Below are 18,506 nucleotides of genomic sequence, written 5' to 3'. Positions count from 1 at the left end.
GCAGAGTTACACCCTTCTAAGTTCTTTGACTTCAACAGGCTTATAAAGGTTCAATTCTCTTTACCAATGCACTGTACTAACTGTATATCCTGTTAAGCAGCACAGGTACAAAAATATATATATACAAGAATTCTAATTTATCTTTGATTTGTAATATAAACAAGTTTGTCATCAATACTGGGTATTTTTTTTTTACCTAAGTGTCTTTTATTATATGCAAAATAGTAAAACATTTTTAAACATTAGATTTTATGCATTCTTTACAAAATATGCATTTGTTCGATACATACCACTAGATTTCCAATCACCATGACCATCATGAAGACCGTAAGGCACATTGTTTGTCCAGCAACTTCCATACAATCCCACATAGTTTCTATCCATTCCCCACAAAGGACACGAAAGACAATCAAGAAAGAGTGGAAAAAGTCGTTCATGTGCCAGCGGGGAAGTTCACAGTCGTTCGAGATCTTGCAGACACATTCTTTGTAGCTCTTGCCGAAAAGCTGCATGCCAACCACAGCAAAGATGAAGACAATGATGGCCAAGACCAAGGTCAGATTTCCCAGGGCTCCCACTGAGTTGCCGATGATCTTTATCAGCATATTTAGGGTTGGCCAGGATTTAGCCAACTTGAAAACTCGCAACTGGAACAGAAAACACGTATCAATATAAATGTTTGTTATCTCTACACTTTAATCATAAAAGAGCTCTCTTTTATCAAATGTTGGCTGAGGAAAGCTCCATTTATTTATCTATTTAGAGGTTGTTGCTTCAATGGCAAACAGGAGGTTTACATCAGCATTTTTTGCATTCACTCAATGGCAAAAAACTATTATCCAAAGTAGACATATGACATTTGCAGTGCCATTGTAAGTGGACTTACATCTGTTGGATTGGGTTTCAAAGTATGTAACTTTGCTTAGAATAGCACTGTTTGTGTTTTGAACTTTTAACAGCTTTAAACTGTAATGCTATATTTGCTTAATTTGGACTTGATGATACTTACTTCTGAGTATATTAGACTATTTCACTGTTACCTGGTGGCTGATTCATTCATAAGTACATGAGGCTGTCTGATACTGAGTCAGAACGCTGGCATAGTGCCACTTGCAGCAGCCCCCAGGATTGCTTGGGCAGCGCAGCCCTTGGATGCCAGCTCAGCATCCCACCGATGCAAGTGTTTGCACTGGCATCCTAGGAGGTGTTCCAGTGAGTGGGGCTGCCCCTAGGCTGCCTCCTAACCCCTTTCAGCCCGGGAATGCCCATTCAGAAACTGGAGCCGTGCCAGCTTTTTGTTGACGCAGCATTGCAGTTTTCAATGGGGCTATTTCCCCCATTTCGGCATTTTGTTTTTTAAAAAGTTTTTTTTTCCTGTAGTGGCCGCAAATCCTTTTTGGAGGCGCCACAGCGGCGCCTCGGCCACTCCGTCCCCGGCCGCTGCAGAGCTCAGGAATGAGCTGTAGATCCTCCACCCCTACTGAAATGTAGCGTAATTGAAACAAATGCCTTTTTGTCCCTGGTTTATCAGTGCCTCCAACCTTCCTTTGTTCCAGTCTCAAACTCTGCAAAGCACGATGAGCAGTCTTGGTGCTACATGAATGTAAATAATTACAACATGATCAAAATATACATTAAAAGCTCTGCAGATTAGTCAGTTATTTTACCAGTCTGAAGGATCTTAGGACTGACAACCCTTCCACATTTGCAAGACCCAGTTCCATTAAACTAAGGCTGACGATAATGCCATCAAAAATATTCCAGCCTTCTTGGAAATAATAGTAAGGATCCATGGCTACGATCTTCAGAAACATTTCTGCTGTGAAGATTCCAGTGAACACCTACAGAGAAAAACATAATTGGTCATCAATGCCAAATAACAGTGTTTATGTCGGTCAAAGTTGGGACTCCACGTGTTTTGTTTTTATAATTAAACGAAAGAGATCCTAAAAGTTTGCGCGTGCAACCAACCATCCCATGTGAAAATGGAGGCTTGGGTCTGCGGTAAATTTCCGCTAACGTAAGGAGGGGGCAATATTTGCCAATTCCTCCCTCCTCCCTTCCTCAACACTGTAAAACAACACACAACTTAAACAACAACACAAAAGCACAACAAAGAAAAAAATTACAATAAATTATAGAAGGTAAATGGATAGATTTTATCTCTTATTTTTCTCATTCCAAAACATAATTAATAAACATTGGATATTGTTTATGAGTATTCTGGAAGTGATTCCTTTGAGTTCTCTGGTAAGGTGTCAGTTTTACCAATAAAGCCATTTTCTAGATTTATTCACAAAAAAAGAGTGATACTGATTTCTTCCGAATGGCTGCTATAACTGTTTTTGCTGCATTAAATAAACTCAAAATGAACTCTACATCTAAAAAAAAATCAATGTAACCTTTCAAATAGCCTAACAACATTATCTTGGGTTCAAAGGGCATATTACAATATAACGTTTCATTAATAAAGTGAACCACAGCCTTCCAAAACAACTGGATTATTGGACACAACCAAAATAAGAGTAATGTATCTGCAGATGATGAACCGCATCCCAATGTTTATCCTGTGCATATCTACAGACAGAGGGATACCTTCCCCCCCCCAACACACACAACTGGAGATTGGGGGCAACAAAGTCCCATTTTGCTCATAGGCATGCCTTCTGTTAGCACAGATGTACTATGGGACCAAACCAGAATCTTTTAAATCAGCGGTTGCCAAACCTTTTGAGTTTTTTTCCAGAGAGAAATTTGTCACAGAGCACTAATTTTCACCTAACGCTTATATACTAAATCAAACGACAGTAGTATTTTTCTTTCCAATCTCTTCACGGAGCACTAGGAGAGGTTTCGCAGAGCACCAAGTGAGTGGCGGAGGCTAATCTGGTGAACTGTATTTGTTTCCCCACTCCTGCACACGAAGCCAGCTGGGTGACCTTGGGCAATTCACAGCTCTGTTAGAGCTCTCTCAGCTCCACATACCTCACAGGGTGTCTGTTGTGGGGAGGGAAGGTGATTGTAAGCCGGTTTGAGTCTTCCTTAAGTGGTAGAGAAAGTTGGCATATAAAAACCAATTCTTATTCTTACTCTTCTTCTCATCCCTCTGCACTGCGGTCTCCAGCAGGATCAGGCTCTGTGGCATTTTGGTGCCATGTCCTCATGGTGGACTTGGGGACATGGTATCATCTAGTTTGGCCCTGAGAGACATGTCACGTAGTAGTGGTCCTAACAGTATCATCAGCAGCCCTTGTTGGGAGATGGGAGTTGGCCTCTGGTCTCCAGAGCCAAGCCACTCACATGGCAAAAACTAGACTGGAGAGGCACAGAGAGAATTAGTACCTCCAATCATAAACTGCTTCTGGTTCTTTAGGGAAACCTGATGCACAGAGAGCCATGACGATAAAGCAGTTCAGCCATTCTTTCAATGAATACAGCCATGTGATCTCAGTGGTTTAAGATACTGTGAGGGACTTACCAAGTTTCCAACGGACAACACATTATTAAACTGAGGTGTCATTGGATAATGTTCCATGGCCATAAACAAGGTGTTCAAGACGATGCAGATGGTGATAGCCAGGTCGACAAACGGGTCCATCACAATCAAGTTAACAACATGCTTTATTTTTAGCCATGGAGGCCAGCAATCCCATATCAAGCACATATTAGCAAATTTGTACCAGCACGGAGGACATTTCTGTCTGGATTCCTCAAGTTCTAGACAAGAAAAAATGCATATGGACACATGTAAAAAGCAGTGCGATTAATGCATTTAATAATTATGTCCAACAGTAGGCGTCCCCTTTATGGTGCATGTTATACAATTTGTTAATATGCTAGACATCCTTGAGCCCAATCTAAGCAGATTAGATGATAAAATTATGAAACAGCGTAAGCATCTTTTCCGCCCGCAAATTCAGTAAACACAACTACATTTTAGAAGAAAATCAAAACTAGACCATATGCTGGAAAGCGGTATGCCATGGAATTCTGATGTGTGTTCACACCACATAGTGGACAAATATTTGGCCTTTTTAAAGTTGCAGGATCTGAATTATGGTTATTTTATTCTCAACCATAGTGACACAGGTTTGTCTAAAATGCAACCTCTCCGGCCAAAGCAGCATGTGGCCACGCTGCAGAATCCAGTTTTGAGTCCACGGCTTTTGTCAGGGACCTGCAAACCATATGGTATTCAGGCATTGGAATTCTCCAAGTGCGAAAGGGTAATGTACCAGCTGAACCACAGATAATAAAGCCGAAGAGTACTTTTGCTCTTAGGGCACAAGCGTGAACACCCATGACTCAGAATCCCACAGGCACAAGATTCATGCATGCGTATGGACAGTTTGTGTTGTAGATTAATAATCCCTCCACTACGTTTTACATTTCCCCCCAAAAGCATGGCAGCTCTGTGGGGATAGAGAAGCAAGAGGGCTGCTAAATGGGAGAGAATGAAATTCCCTCCCCAGGTGCGCACACAAAGAGAATTCTTGTGTCCATTGGAGGGTTTGCTGCCCTACAGCCAATAGATTCTATTGCCAACTAAGTCCTGAAAGAGAGAGAAAGAGAGACTTCTTAAATAGTCATGATTTCCTTTGGAGTGCAACAAAATCTACCTGTTACTTCCTTAGTCTATAGTGGCATGTATCCAACCATGCAGTTCCTCCATCAATAATATTTTATTGAGTTTTTTAGGGATACAGAAAAAGAGAGGGAAGCAGTTAAATTGGGAAATTTCCAATATCGGGTCGGTATCCAAGAATAGGATTTCTGCTTGCGAAAAAGGGGGTGGCAATTTCCACCAAATCCCCCCCTACAATTACAGTCTCTGGCTTCATACCTTATGCTGTTGCTATGGGGCCACTGACCCCAGGAACAAAATTGGAAAGGGGCTCAATTAGGGTTGCCAGGTCCCCCCTCTCGGTAGGCGGGAGATTTTGGGGCTGGGGTGGGAGTAATGTCACTTCCAGGTTTACTTCCGGAAGTGCCGCACTGCCGCGGCCGCTTTAGCACTCAAACCCCTGGACCAATTGGGTGGAATGGCAGGCAATCTCCCACCTGGCAACCCTAGGCTCAGTGGACTGCAGTGAAAAAACAAGAGGAGCCGTGCTGGATCAGACCAAAGGCCCATTAAATAACATATTTAGGTTTTTACTTCTTCTTTTTGCCGTCAAGTCACATCTGACTTTTGGCGACCCCGGTGGTGTTTCCAAGGCAACTTAACGCTCAGAGCTGGTTTTGCCATTGCTTGCCTCAGCGTCATGACCCTGATATTCCTTGCAAGTCTCCCATCCAAATATTTGCCAGGGTCGACCTTGCTTAGCTTCTGAGATCTGACAAGATCAGGCTAGCCTAGGCTATCCAGGTCACTATTAGAGGAATAAAACCCTGAACTTTTCTCCCTAGAACTGTTGTGCAAGCAAAGAACATCACCAGAAGCCAGACAGATCATAAATTAAGTAGGTTGGATCCCATTGAAATTTTTCAATAATGGAACAGGGGAGGGTTCACTCCCCCCCCTCTCGCTGCCCCTCCAACTCCTCCTTTATGCTGTTCCAGGGGGTTCCCTGTCTCCTTAGAGCAGTGCTCTGGGGACCATTTTGGAATGCAGCTGGAGGGAGGAGGTGAAAAATTAATGCTCCTCTGACATAAATCTCTTCTCTCATCAGAGATTTAGTGTGGGATCCAAGCCATTTTATAGTTTTTTATAATGGTTTTCCAGTTCTTGCCTGCCAATTTATGGAAAGTTTGTTTATGCTTGCTTACCTTCCATTGTGTTAGTAAGTATACTAGCTATACTCATTGCCCGTTGTCTTGCAGCAGAATCAGACAAAAAATCCATAGACATGTGGTAAGAACTTGAGCGCCTTTTCCTTAACTCCGTTTCTGTAGTGGTGCCCTGCAAATGAATGACTGGTGAAATTTAAAATGAACACACTCTGAACGCCACAAAAATGATCAACAAGCACCACAAACACTGAAGGAAAAGATCTTTGCTCGAGTTTCCTTCCAGCAACACTCTTTTAAATGTAAAGGAAGGCTCAATTCAGAGGTCAAACATAGACCAGAGTTTGCTTGTGATGGATGTGGGAGGGGCCATGGGTCAGTGGCAAAGCATTTGTGTGGCATGCAGACGGTTCTTAGTTCAATCCCCGGCATCTCCAGTTTAGAAGATCAGGTTGTAATTATGCGACTCTGGAAAGCTGATGCTGTTCTTAGTAGACAATACTGTCCTTGATGGACCAATGTTCTTGTTCAGTATAAGACAGCTACATGTATTTATGTGAATCTGGTTAGTTGCAAGGTTTGTGCGCTTCCTTCCTTCTCCCCTCATACGGCACACTGATTCTTAACCCTGATGGGCAGAGCAATCCTCACAGGAGGGGAAGGCTGAAAGCGGATAGGAGCTGGTGTGACCCCAACGCTGGTGTTAGTGCCACTTGTGATGGCTAAAGTGGCACTAAAGCCGGCGCGGGGCCACTTACACCGACTCCGGCGAGCCATGGGAGCCGGCACAGCCTCACCGGCAGTGTTTTCCCAGCACAAGGGCTCACGCTGGCATCAAAGGGGGCATTCCCAGGGGTGGAGCTGACTTTAGGGAGTCAGCTAAGCCCTTTTGGCCTGGGAATGCCCTTTCTGCAGGTGCTGAGTTACGTCTGTAAAAAGGCAGGCGTAGCCCCGTGGAGCTCAATGGAGAGTTTCACAGGGTTTTCTTGAAAAAGGCATTTTCAGCTTGTTGCACTCAGCAGCAAGCTGGTCAGGAGGTGGCGCCGTCCCCAGGCACTTCTTTACCACCACCGCTACCCCAGGATTGTGCAGTAAGAATCCCACAGTGTAATCCTATGCAGTTATTCTAGTCTAGATTCACTGAAATCAATAGGGTTAGACTGCAGTAACTCTATACTGCCAGTTACCAGGAAAGAAACTAACTTCATTTTATTAAGGCACCTTAGGGCTGCCAACCTCCAGGTAGTAGCTGGAGATCTCCTGCTGTTACAACTGATCTCCAGCTGATAGAGATCAGTTCACTTGGATAAAACGGCCGCTTTGGCAATTGGACTCTATGGCATTGAAGTCCCTGCCCTCCTCCGGCTCCACCCCAAAAACCTCCCGCCGATGGCAAAGAGCGACCTGGCAACCCTAAGGCGTCTGCATTCAGACATCAACATTATAATTAGGGTTAGTTGAAGTTTGCCATGTGAAAGGAGGGAGAGTACTGTAGGTCAGCATCTAATTAGATCTGTGACTATCACAAACAAACTCCAGTTGGTTTCTGATCTCAGAATTGAGCCCAAGTCCCAATGAAATTAAACATGGTTGTAGTTCCCAGGGTAAAGATGGTTAGGTGGTAAATCTCTAGGCTGACCTGTGCCCATTAACACTGTGATCCTGAACAAATAGTTGCTTCTAATGGTAACTTTAAAAAAAATTACTGAAGCCATAAACCATAAATCCATATATCAGAATCTGAACTCAGCCTCTGCTCCTCCTGTGTGTCACGTTTAATCTGGATGTGGCCAGAGACTCTTGACATTTCACTCTAGGCCTGTTGCCCGTGGACCTGAGGGGGAGGGGCTGTGGCTCAGTTTGTAGAGCATCTGCTTGGCATGCACAAGGTCCCAGGTTCAATCCCCGGCATCTCCAGTTAAAGGGACTAGGCAAGTAGGTGATGTGAAGGACCTCTGCCTGATTGAGACCCTGGAGAGCCGCTGCCAGTCTGAGTAGACAATACTGACTTTGATGGACCAAGGGTCTGATTCAGTAGAAGGCAGCTTCATGTGAGCTGAGTCAGCAGATCCAGTACTAGCCCATGAATTGGTGAATTATATCATACTGTTTGCATTTTGCAAGTTGCTTTGTATCCCCACTGGGAAGAAAAGCAAGGTAAAATAATTAAACAAACAAATGTAAGTAATAGCTTATTGGGCCAAGAAGATATAAATTCAGATCCCTGCAATGCCTATGAACTCAGTGGATGGACTGTGGCCCGCTGTTTAGTTTGCTTCTGTAAAAGGGGAATAAAAAAATGTCCTTCGGGTAATATTGCTTGATTCCCCCCCCCCAATTGTTCTAGCATTGTTAAATAGGAAGCGAAGTGACAATATGGAAAGCTTCTTGAAAAAGTAAAGCAAAGTATTTTGGGGGTCCTCTCCCAGGTGTGATTTATGACACACTGCACGGCCTCCTCCAATAGCTTAAGATGGTTAGTTTATGTTCACAGTTCTTTCCACATTTTTGTTTTGCATAATTTCATCCTGGGGCTGCCAGCCCTCTTGCTACGGGAGGAGGCCTTCCTCCAGCAGCCATTGTTTCCTGTTGCTGCTTCCAGTGGCGGAGGGAGAATTTTTTGGCACTGTGTGTGCTGCTATGTCACTTCTGGGGAAAACCATAGAATTTCCGGTGATCCCTAGAGCTACCCTACATCATGTCCTGTGTTTTTCTCCAGAAGTGACATAGCAGCACACATGACTACACAGTCTCCCCATGTCCCCACCCTTGAAGCTCCTGTTTCAACATCAGTTTGGGCATCAACATATATAGGTTGACCTGCTGGGTATTCATAAGAGCTTCATTTCTCAGAAACAGTAGCAGCTATGGCGTGAAAGGGCTGGTTTAGGTGAAACAGTACAGATGAACCAATAAAGCTACCATTCGTTTATTGAGGTCAGTATTTTCTACTCTGACTGGAAGAGCTCTCCAGGGCCTGAGGTCTTTACCATCACCAACTACAAGATCTTTTTTAACTGAAGATGCTGGGAGATTCAATCTGGGATCTTCTGCATTCAAAGCAGAAACTCTACCACTGAACCACAGCCCCTCTCCGAATTAACTGTTAAATCTGTCAACTTCATCCATAATTACCTCAGGCAGAAGTTGGCCTGTGGGTGACATGAGAGCTGGAGGCCCACCAACTAAGGACACCACCCCGTTGCAATCCACAGTGCTGTGCATCTTCCCATTGGCTGGAAGTATAGGTATTATCCGGGACGATCGGCTGGCCTGACTGATGGTACTATTGCGCCGCTCACTGTGCCTGTGAGGGACAAACAAAGAGTCTCTTCTGCTCTCGTTGTCTTCAAACGTGCTGTGCTCATCGTCAGCAAAGTCATTCTCAGATCCTATATCTTTTGCTCGGCCTCTGAAGCTGAACAGACTGGTTCTGCTGCTGCGCCGTGGGGAAAACAGGGATCCTCGAATGCTCAGCAATGACTGCAAGGAAATGAGAGAAGACAATAAAGAGCAGAAATGTTCATGGAAACATCTTTGAGAGAGAGAGAAATTAATGTCCTACCTATACAGTCCTAAGCTGTCATAGCTTTCTAAAGCCATTGACTTCTGCTTAGAATTGCACTGCATCAATGGTGCAATAAACAAAAAACAGCTTCAAGTAAAGGTGAAACAATGAAATTGTAAGATTTCCCATAGCTCCTTAAATCACACAGGAAAGGAAGATGCTTTTAGGGACTTTTCCGTGAGCGCGTGGGTGATCTACATAAATATTAACACAAGACAATATTAAATAAATATGCATTAAAGAGTTCTATTTAATTACAGTAAAAGGCTCTCCCTCTTCCTCATACTGCTGCATATTTTATGAGATGGCTCATAAATTAATAAAACCAGCTAACCGCAGCTCTCTCCATCTTAGCACTGGCTTGCATGCTCAGGCAACTGTTTCTTTTTCTGCTAGGTAACTGGCAAATGAGACTTGGTAATGACTATCTTTTTGCAGAAATGTGGACATGAGCTACTGAGAACTCTCCCCCATCCTACTCTTCTTGTCCCACTTAGTTTGGCACTTCATTTTGTGTTGATGTCGCTGTTATCTGACCCATTTAACCCTTGGAGCTACACATTCATCCAAGTGGAAAAGGGAATAATAATAATAATAATAAGAGTTGGTTTTTATATGCCAACTTTCTCTACTACTTAAGGAAGAATCAAACCGGCTTACAATCACTTCCCCTTCCCCTCCCTACCTGTGGGGTAGGTGGGGCTGAGAGAGCTCTAAGAGAGCTGTGACTAGCCCAAGGTCATCCAGTTCACCAGATTAGCATCCACCACTCATGTGTAGGAGTGGGGAATCAAACTCGGTTCTCCAGATTAGAGTCCACTGCTCCAAACCACCACTCTTAACCACTCCTAACCACTATACCACGCTGCATTTACTTACTCTCCCTGTTGAGCTTTCAAAGTCCATAAACTTGCACAAGGGGACATGATGTGCAGAACAGTGTTGTGTTAGTGATATTCATATTTAAAGTGCAGGCACAGGTATACAGTTTTCAATATAAGTCTTTTATGCATGGCTGTTTCACTCGCCATCATCCCTCTGACAACTTCCGATCTTTGTTTTGATTATGCATGCCGTTTCCGACCGTCAAAGGTTGCCTGGCTCTCCCCCATGTTTCCCTGCATTTTGCCCGCTTTTCAAATTTGAGATAAAACAGGTCTTGAAAACGCTGGCAAAAATGTGGTGAAATGCAGGGGGGAAAGCCAGGTGACCTCTTACGGTTGGAAATGGCATGATCAAAACGAAGACGCAAAGTCATCAGAGAGTTGATGGCGAGTGAAACAGCCATGAATAAAAGACCATAGAATGAGGAACGCTATGAACAGTACTGACCAGAGCTTTACTAGCACTTTGTGTTGGGCAAACAGATGAGCACACAGACACACAGGAAGCACACTACTGTGCCCATAGATTAGGGACTTTGTTCATACACGGCATTACTGATCATCTAGATATCTTTTGAACATTAATATTTTTAGTGAGAAATAAATTTTATATATCATATATCAAGTCAATCCTTGTTAAAGAAATGGTTAAACCACCGCTAATGGTTGTCTAACATTTTGATCTGGCCTTGGTACTGTTCCAAAACAAATTTAAAAGTAGTATTGATCCAGCAATAACTCTCCAGAGTGAACTGTTCTACCCCAGATATTGTTCATCAACTACTCAATAATTTTCAGTCATCTGATTATATAGATCCATTATCCTGACTCATTCTTTCTTATTATATGCTTAACCTCTTGGTCTCACAGAGATATATTCCATGAATCATTTATTCATAGTAGTAATTTTACGTGATCGCAGTTATAACTGAATCACACACGGAGTCAAAGCTGGTACCAATATTTAGTGGTATCAGAACATGGAGGGGGTTGTGATAGAGTATTATCCCATCCATGGGGAAGCCTTTACTTTAAAATAGACACGTGGAAACTCTATCTGTTTCAGAGCAGTGCATTAACTAATAAGCTGAAGTGCTATATTGAGATGATTATTCTCAATAGGTTATTAGCCCTCTGAGAAGTCAGAAGTTTATTTATTCCAGGTGTCAAGTGAAAAACCTGTATCCCAGCCAAAGATCATTCATGTTAGATCGTTTAAGATTTTTTAAATTTAAAATCAATCTAATCAATCTTGAAATGATTAGATATGAAAGAATCATAATGGCACAAAAAGACTTGCATAGGTCAATGAAATCAGAAACAGAAAGACAGACATACAATCTCTTATCTATTTAAAATTTAAAAGGTTAAATACAATTTTTCAGATTCTCACCAAAGTGCTTTCAGAAATATTAGATAGTCTCATGCAACCCACATCTGAGAGATGTGGGGTATTTTGGGTTTGGCTATCTTAGACAGAATTCACATGACTCTATCAAAACCATTTAATTTGTCTCCTCTGAATCCATGAAGTAAATGCTTCTGAGTTAACTTTCGTTCTTCATATTATAAAGTTTGTTTCTGGGCTTACATCCAATGATTCATCATTATGTTTCTCAAAGATGTTAACAGTGAGAACTTTGCTAACGGAGCAAATATGTGTTTTGCAGAAACTGTCGGGTCTGCTTTTGTTCAATCACACTGCGTGAACAATCAGAGCCTGTGTCAGGGTCAGTGGACGCGCTTGATCAAACACTCCTATATCTACTTCTTTTTTAAAGATATTTTCAAAACAAAAATAACGAACAAACATATACAAACACTCCCATTCATACATTTTGTGCTTACTTCAGTACCTGAAGTACTCCTATATCTACTTCTGAACACACAGCTTTACAACTGGCCCTATATCACTCATTGCACACAGACCAGGAAATACTCTTTGTACCTGGTGCGGGGAAGAAAACCGTTTTTCATACGTCAGTCTGTTCCCTTCAATGGAGAATCGAAAGCCTTTCCTTCTAATGCTATCCTCTGATTCAGATTTGTGGAAGTCGTCTTCATCCTTTTCGTCTGCTTCAGATTGTTCTCTCTGTTTTCTCTTTTTCCGCCTGTTCCTCCTCTCTTTAGCACTCTTCGAGCTCAGCTTTGATGTTGCAGAAGAACTCTCCGAGAACCCTCCTACGCCACCAGGTTCGCTGAACTCTCGAGATTCGCCTGCCGCTGCAGCTAAAGCAGCTGCCTGTTGAGTAATAAAGTTAAATAGATTTAAGATGTACAGTGCTAATCTGTTAATGCTATTATTGGGTTTTTTTCCTAAGCAGATGAGTTGGATGCTCACTATACTAATCCTGCATTCCAAAACTCAGCAGAGAGAGAAAAGTGATCTCACAGAACAATTTTGCAGGTTTCAGATCTGAAGAACTATCTCAGTACCTCACCACCAAATTTACCAATTCATCCTTATCGTGCACAATTCTCATTTGAGTACTCTCCCCCCCTTCTTTACTAGTGAGAAACAAAGAGAAGGTGGCAGACTATATGCAACAGGCTCAAGTCACTACAGAGATCTGCTTCTTTGGCAAACAACTCACTACAGATGAAGAAAGGAACACTAAATTGGTGTGACGTATTTGGATGGGAGTCCACCAAGGAATGCCAGGGTTGCTGTGCAGAGGAAGGCACTGGCAAACCACCTCTGTTAGTCTCTTGCCATAAAAACCCCAAAAGGAGTCACCATAAGTTGGCTGCGACTTGACGGCACTTTACACACACATACACACATTATCCCTCACCATGCAAGACAGCCCTATTGACAGCATCACTATTTTTTAAGCTGCATAAATTATTAAATGTAGCCTAGTGAAACCTCTAGGGAAATGAGGGAAATAAATTCTTTGCTCAGACATGAAACAGGAAAAAGAGAGCCAGAACTTGCTCTTAGTCCCTAAAGTGGTCTTTAACAACAACAAAAAAGAGCGCATGGGCAAAAACAAACACATAGATCCAAATTAAATTACTGCTTTAGTACTGTATAGAAAACACACTCAATATCTGATTACTCCTACTAATGTATTTCCTAGGGGAAGGCACATTTTAAATCATTTTGTTACTGATGGATGGAAAAAGCAGAACTCATGACACAGTTCTATCCACAAGATAAAGTCTTCTACCTTTCCACATATTAGTCCCACCATGGAACCACAGGAAGTCATGTGCCAGGAAGAGGAACACAGAGTTATTACCCCACAGAATCATAGGTGGAAGGGACCACCAGGGTCATCTAGTCCAACACCCTGCACAATGCAGGAAATTCACAACTACCTCTCCCTAACCCCCCTATTGACCCCTACTCCATACCCAGAAGGGTCAAAGCCATAAGCCGCACAGCAGATCAAGAGAGTCATGGATAGGAAACCAGGAGATGTGCCACACTGAGGAAGAAGCCAAGGGCCAGAACCTCAGAGGAATGGTCTACTGACCGCGCATTCCCAAGAATTTGCGTATGGGAACGACGGGGAGAAGGCGCAGACGAGTTGTCTCCAAACTCCGTTCCCCGTACGCTGATAAATAAAAAAAGCCATTCACTAGAGAGATGGATCTCAAGGGTATGCATATGCACCCACAATTCAACCATTATCTTGCAGTGTTTTAGGATTACCTTCAGTTGATGTTAACTACCGGAAACCACCATCATTTGGTCCAGCAGAATGCTCACCTTACATGCCACTTAAAAAACTTAGAAGTTACATCCCACCAGAAAGTTACCTGAGCGTCTTCTTGTTGTTTTTTCAGCTGCTCAAGCATCTGCTGGAACTCTGCTTCTTTCTGCTCTGCTTCTTCCATGGTGGCTTGATTCTGTTCTTCATAGGCCATGGCAACAACAGCCAGGATCAAGTTGATCAGATAGAAAGAGCCCAGGAAGATCACCAGAACAAAAAAGATCATGTATGTTTTGCCAGCAGCTCTCAAGGTCTGTTAAAGAAAAATTAAGAATAAACAATTTCATAATATTCCTATAAAACAGTGATACTCATTCAGTGACTCTGCAGCCACAGGTGGCTTTTTTGAGCTCCATTCCCCAATGTGGCATCCATTCCATGTTCCAAGGAAGTGGCCAAGGTCGTTGCCCACTGAGCAAGGTTGGTAACCTCCAGGTTGGGGAAAAATAATGATCTCCAAACTATAGAGACCTGTTCTTCTGGAGTTCCTCCAGGAACTTCTCAACCCAGGGTTGGTAGCCCTGCTGCTGAGGTTTGTAGTTGGCAGGTGATTCCAACTTCAAAACAGTCACTGCTGGAAGGAGCCTCCCTGAGCTGCAGGACCTGTGCTGGGGATGGAAGCAAAGGGATCATCTTCTCCAACAAGCCCACGTCCTGAAGATATGAAAGGCTACACAAAGCAAAAATCCATGGGACTGAAAAAGATTGAATATTTGAGCAAAGTTTCCTAGTATTTCAACGGTTAGCTGTTTTGTATGGATCTCATATTTTTGCCATTTGGAATTAATTATGTCAGCCACCTCAATTCCCTACATTTAGCATGGATCACCCAGTCTCCTGCACTGCTTCAGTCAGCTTCTCCATTGATTAATTGTTGTTTCTTCTTCTTCATTCCTGTTAATCTATACCCCATGATGGATGATGATGAGAAAGGCCAGAGAAGTTTTAATATTAAACACTAGAAGACCACCCTACTGTCTCCCTGCCTGAACTTGTGGAACTGTTCTCTGACATGGTGTTGAGGACTCCTAAGATGGTTCTCTCGGGGAACTTCAACATCCACGGCAAGACTGCCTTGTCGAGAGTGGCTCAGGATTTCATGATCTATATGACAACCATGGGCCTGTCTCAGGTAATAACAGGCCCCACACACTCTGCAGGTCACACTCTTGATCTAATGTTTTGCTCTGGGCAGGAAAAAGGTAATCCAAAGATGGAGGGACTGAAGATGGTCCCCTTGTTGTGGACCACTACTTGAAAGGGTTTAGACTTACAGGGGTACCAAAACTCCTCAGCACTGTGTGTGTGTTAAGTGCTGCCAAGTCACTTTTGACTTATGGAATCCCTATGAATTAACAATCTCCAAAATGACCTATTGCTAACAGCCTTGCTCAGGTCTTGCAAAATGAGGGCTATGGCTTCCTTGGTCTATCCATCTCATGTTTTTGAATGACCCAGGCTAGCCTGATCTCAGTAAATCCTGGAAGCTAAGCAGGGTTGGCCCTGGTTAGTACTTGGATGGGAGACCACCAAGGGAAATCCAGGGCCGCCACACAGAGGCAGCCAATGGTAAAGCACCTCTGAATGTCTTTTGCCTTAAAAACCCTATGAGATCACCATACATTGGCTGCCACTTGATAGTAATTTCTACCCCAACAGTGGGGAATCCATTAAGAGGATCTTCCCTGTCACCTGATGGATCCAATAGGTTTTCAGACAGCATTTAGGGGATTTTTCTGCTGATGTGGTCAGCACTTCTGTCAATGCCCTGGTTGACTTCTGGAATGGGAAATTAGTGGTTGACCTAGTTGACCTCTGGAATGGGAAAAGACCCGGGAAACTGACACTATCACACCTAGATGCCCTCTCTCAGGTCCAAGAGCCCAGGCAGCCCCTTGGTTTATTGAGGGGCTGTGGACAATGAAAAGACTAGAGTGACAGTGAAGAAAGAGGACAAATCTGACAAGGCACGGGCTATAGCTTGTTTGAAAGCCTACTCCATGGCAGTGATGGTGGCAAAGAAGCAATAAGCAATATTCCTCCATCATAACTGCATTTGCACAGTGTAGACCTGGAGAACTCATTCCAGTTGATCACGAGCCTATTGGCTTCTGACCAATAGGAGAAGGTGTGAACATATTGCTAAGTGCTTTATGTATAAGATTTCTTGCATCCATTCCAACTCGGACTCTATATTAGCAGCAACAGGATCATATGCTCCCAGGGTGCCAATTTGTCCAGTTGTGTGGGATACCTTTCAGCTTCTACAGCAGGGGTGGGGAACGTCAGGCCCGGGGGGGTGTTTAAGGCCCGTGAGGTCATTTGGTCTGGCCTTTCATGGGTCTTGGCAGATCTCTAGCTCAGAAGGATCTAAGACTGGTGATCCGCCCCCTCCTGCGGACAGGAATAGCCTCTATTCAAGGAAGATGTTTGTTTTGCTAAGAAAAGGAACCTTTTTTCCCCCTTGCAGAAGAGTCGTTAGCTATGGAGCTGCTAGGAGTGCCCAAGAAGCTGTGTTAACCCTTTCCCACCTGGGCCATGGAGAAATGTATTCCCTCTGTACTACAAGAGGGCTGGGGGCGGAAGTGGCGACAATGGAGGGATTAAAGAGGGCAGGACCAGAATGTGCGGTGTGGGGGGAGTTCTTAGCCAGTGTGTCCTCATTTCATCCCTGGAGGCGGAGGTAGCAGGAGCAGGCTGTAGAATCCGGCCCTGACCATGCGGAGCAGGAGCAACTCCAGCGTGCGGCTGGACGGCTACGCCCGGCTGGTGCAACAGACCATTCTGTGCCACCAGGTGGGCCAGTGCGCCACCGGTTGGATGCCTGCCTGTGTGTGGGGGGGTCATGTGGGGCAGCTGCCTGCTTGGAGCTTGGTTGGCTAATTTTAAAGTTGATAATTTTGTATGGCCCGCGAATGATGTTATAAATATCCAAATGGCCCTTGGTGGAAAAAAGGTTCCCCACCCCTGTTCTACAGTCTGCTCCCTAATTCTGGTGTTGTTTGCTTGATGTGTTTTTATCAAATTATTTTATAATTGTAAAGGTTGTTTTTAATCGCTCCAAATGTTTCAATGCTTTTATGTGTGCCACCTTGGGGACCCTGACTGGGTAGAAATTTTATTTTAAAAGATTTTTAATAAATAAAATAAATAAATAACATTCCAGATTATGAAGCTGCCATTAACATCTTGTAGGGCTCGGAGCAACTTGATACAGAAAGACACAGAACCTCATGACAGAACCTTACCAACTGATAGAGATTTTCCCAGTAGTCCTGAGTCATCAGCCGAAAGAGAGACAAGAAGGCCCAGCTGAAGGTATCAAAGCTCGTGTAGCCATAGTTGGGGTTTCTACCAGCTTTTACACACATATATCCTTCTGGGCATTGGCTATGGACAGAAGAAAACAATCCATTTTTTAAACTTTCCAAATCAAACTGTGTTTTACTACAAGCTGGAGTTTGAGTAAATGGGTTGGATAAAGACTAACATTTCTTCAGCTGCAAGGATTTCCACCCACACAGCACAATTTTCCTGCCTCTCTCCTCCCAGGGCAATCAGAAATGCCCCCCCATCTTATTCCTGAGAGGTCCCCTCTCCTCCAAAAACAAGATTTCAGGGGGTATTTTGGGCTGGGGGAGGGATGGCACTGCATGAGTGGAAGTCCTTGCACTTGTGGAAATTCCTTGTCTGGATCAAAGTCAATGGGTTTATAAATATTCAGTAGAATGAACGTGATTCTCAGTAACTCTGTGAAAAAATTCAAGAGAAGTAATTGCAAAGGTCTACAGGGCTGATGTCTTATCTTTCCAGCATTAATGGAGAAAAAGTAGCCATTGCCCTGACCAGATCTTTAACACACCGGGAAACAATGCTAACTGAAAGCAAGGGGGGGGGGGAACCCACCTTTAGACTATGGCCATTTACACACGGGAGGTTTTGCCTTGGATTTGCCCCTATCTAGATGCCCATTTTCCCCATCCGAATTCTTAAAACTCAACAATAAGCCCCCATGCAGAGTTCTGAGAATTCGGATAGGGAAAATGTGCATCTAGATGGGCAAATCTGAAGCACAACCTCCTGTGTGTAAATGGCCTTAGGAATGCCTCCTAAACTTGAAAATGAAAAAAAGCAATGTGAGATTGTGGGCAGGGGGAGATATTACTGTCACACATGTTCTCCAGGGGAATATATATTACATATAGCCCCCACACCTATTTTCTTAATTTCTCAAACTGTTGTAGATATCAATCAGTTTCTGCTCAAAAATGGATAGAAATTTGAAAAGTGATGTATATGAAAGCAAAAATTAACTATTCTTGTTTTAACTGTAGCTGCTGCACTCTATTACAAGATTAGAAAAGAAGAAGAAGAAGAGTTGGTTTTTATATGCTGACTTTCTCTCCCACTTAAGGAAGAATAAAACCGGCTGACAATCACCTTCCCTTCCCCTCTCCACAACAGACATCCTGTGAGGTAGGTGGGGATGAGAGAGCTCTAAGAGAGCTGTGACTAGCTCAAGGTCACCCAGCTGGCTTCGTGTGTAGGAATGGGGAAACCAACCCAGTTCACCAGATTAGCCTCCGCCGCTCATGTGGAGGA

General features: G+C 43.5%; 1 protein-coding gene across 1 annotated transcript in view; it reads right to left on the bottom strand.

Moving 5' to 3' along the window:
• The window catches only part of LOC130487970 (sodium channel protein type 2 subunit alpha-like), a 77,456-nt gene that overhangs the window by 35,918 nt on the left and 23,032 nt on the right, over positions 1-18,506 (bottom strand). Inside the window, exons 9-16 of the mRNA XM_056861541.1 lie at positions 17,153-17,294; positions 13,951-14,157; positions 12,131-12,424; positions 8,866-9,213; positions 5,770-5,902; positions 3,479-3,717; positions 1,668-1,841; positions 291-647 (exon numbers count right to left, since the gene is read on the bottom strand). Coding sequence (XP_056717519.1) covers positions 291-647; positions 1,668-1,841; positions 3,479-3,717; positions 5,770-5,902; positions 8,866-9,213; positions 12,131-12,424; positions 13,951-14,157; positions 17,153-17,294 — 1,894 coding nt within the window. The remainder of the gene's footprint in view (positions 1-290; positions 648-1,667; positions 1,842-3,478; positions 3,718-5,769; positions 5,903-8,865; positions 9,214-12,130; positions 12,425-13,950; positions 14,158-17,152; positions 17,295-18,506) is intronic.

Source organism: Euleptes europaea, chromosome 15 (assembly GCF_029931775.1).
Source record: "Euleptes europaea isolate rEulEur1 chromosome 15, rEulEur1.hap1, whole genome shotgun sequence".
Classification (NCBI taxonomy): domain Eukaryota; kingdom Metazoa; phylum Chordata; class Lepidosauria; order Squamata; family Sphaerodactylidae; genus Euleptes; species Euleptes europaea.
This window is presented reverse-complemented; position numbering and strand designations above follow the sequence as displayed.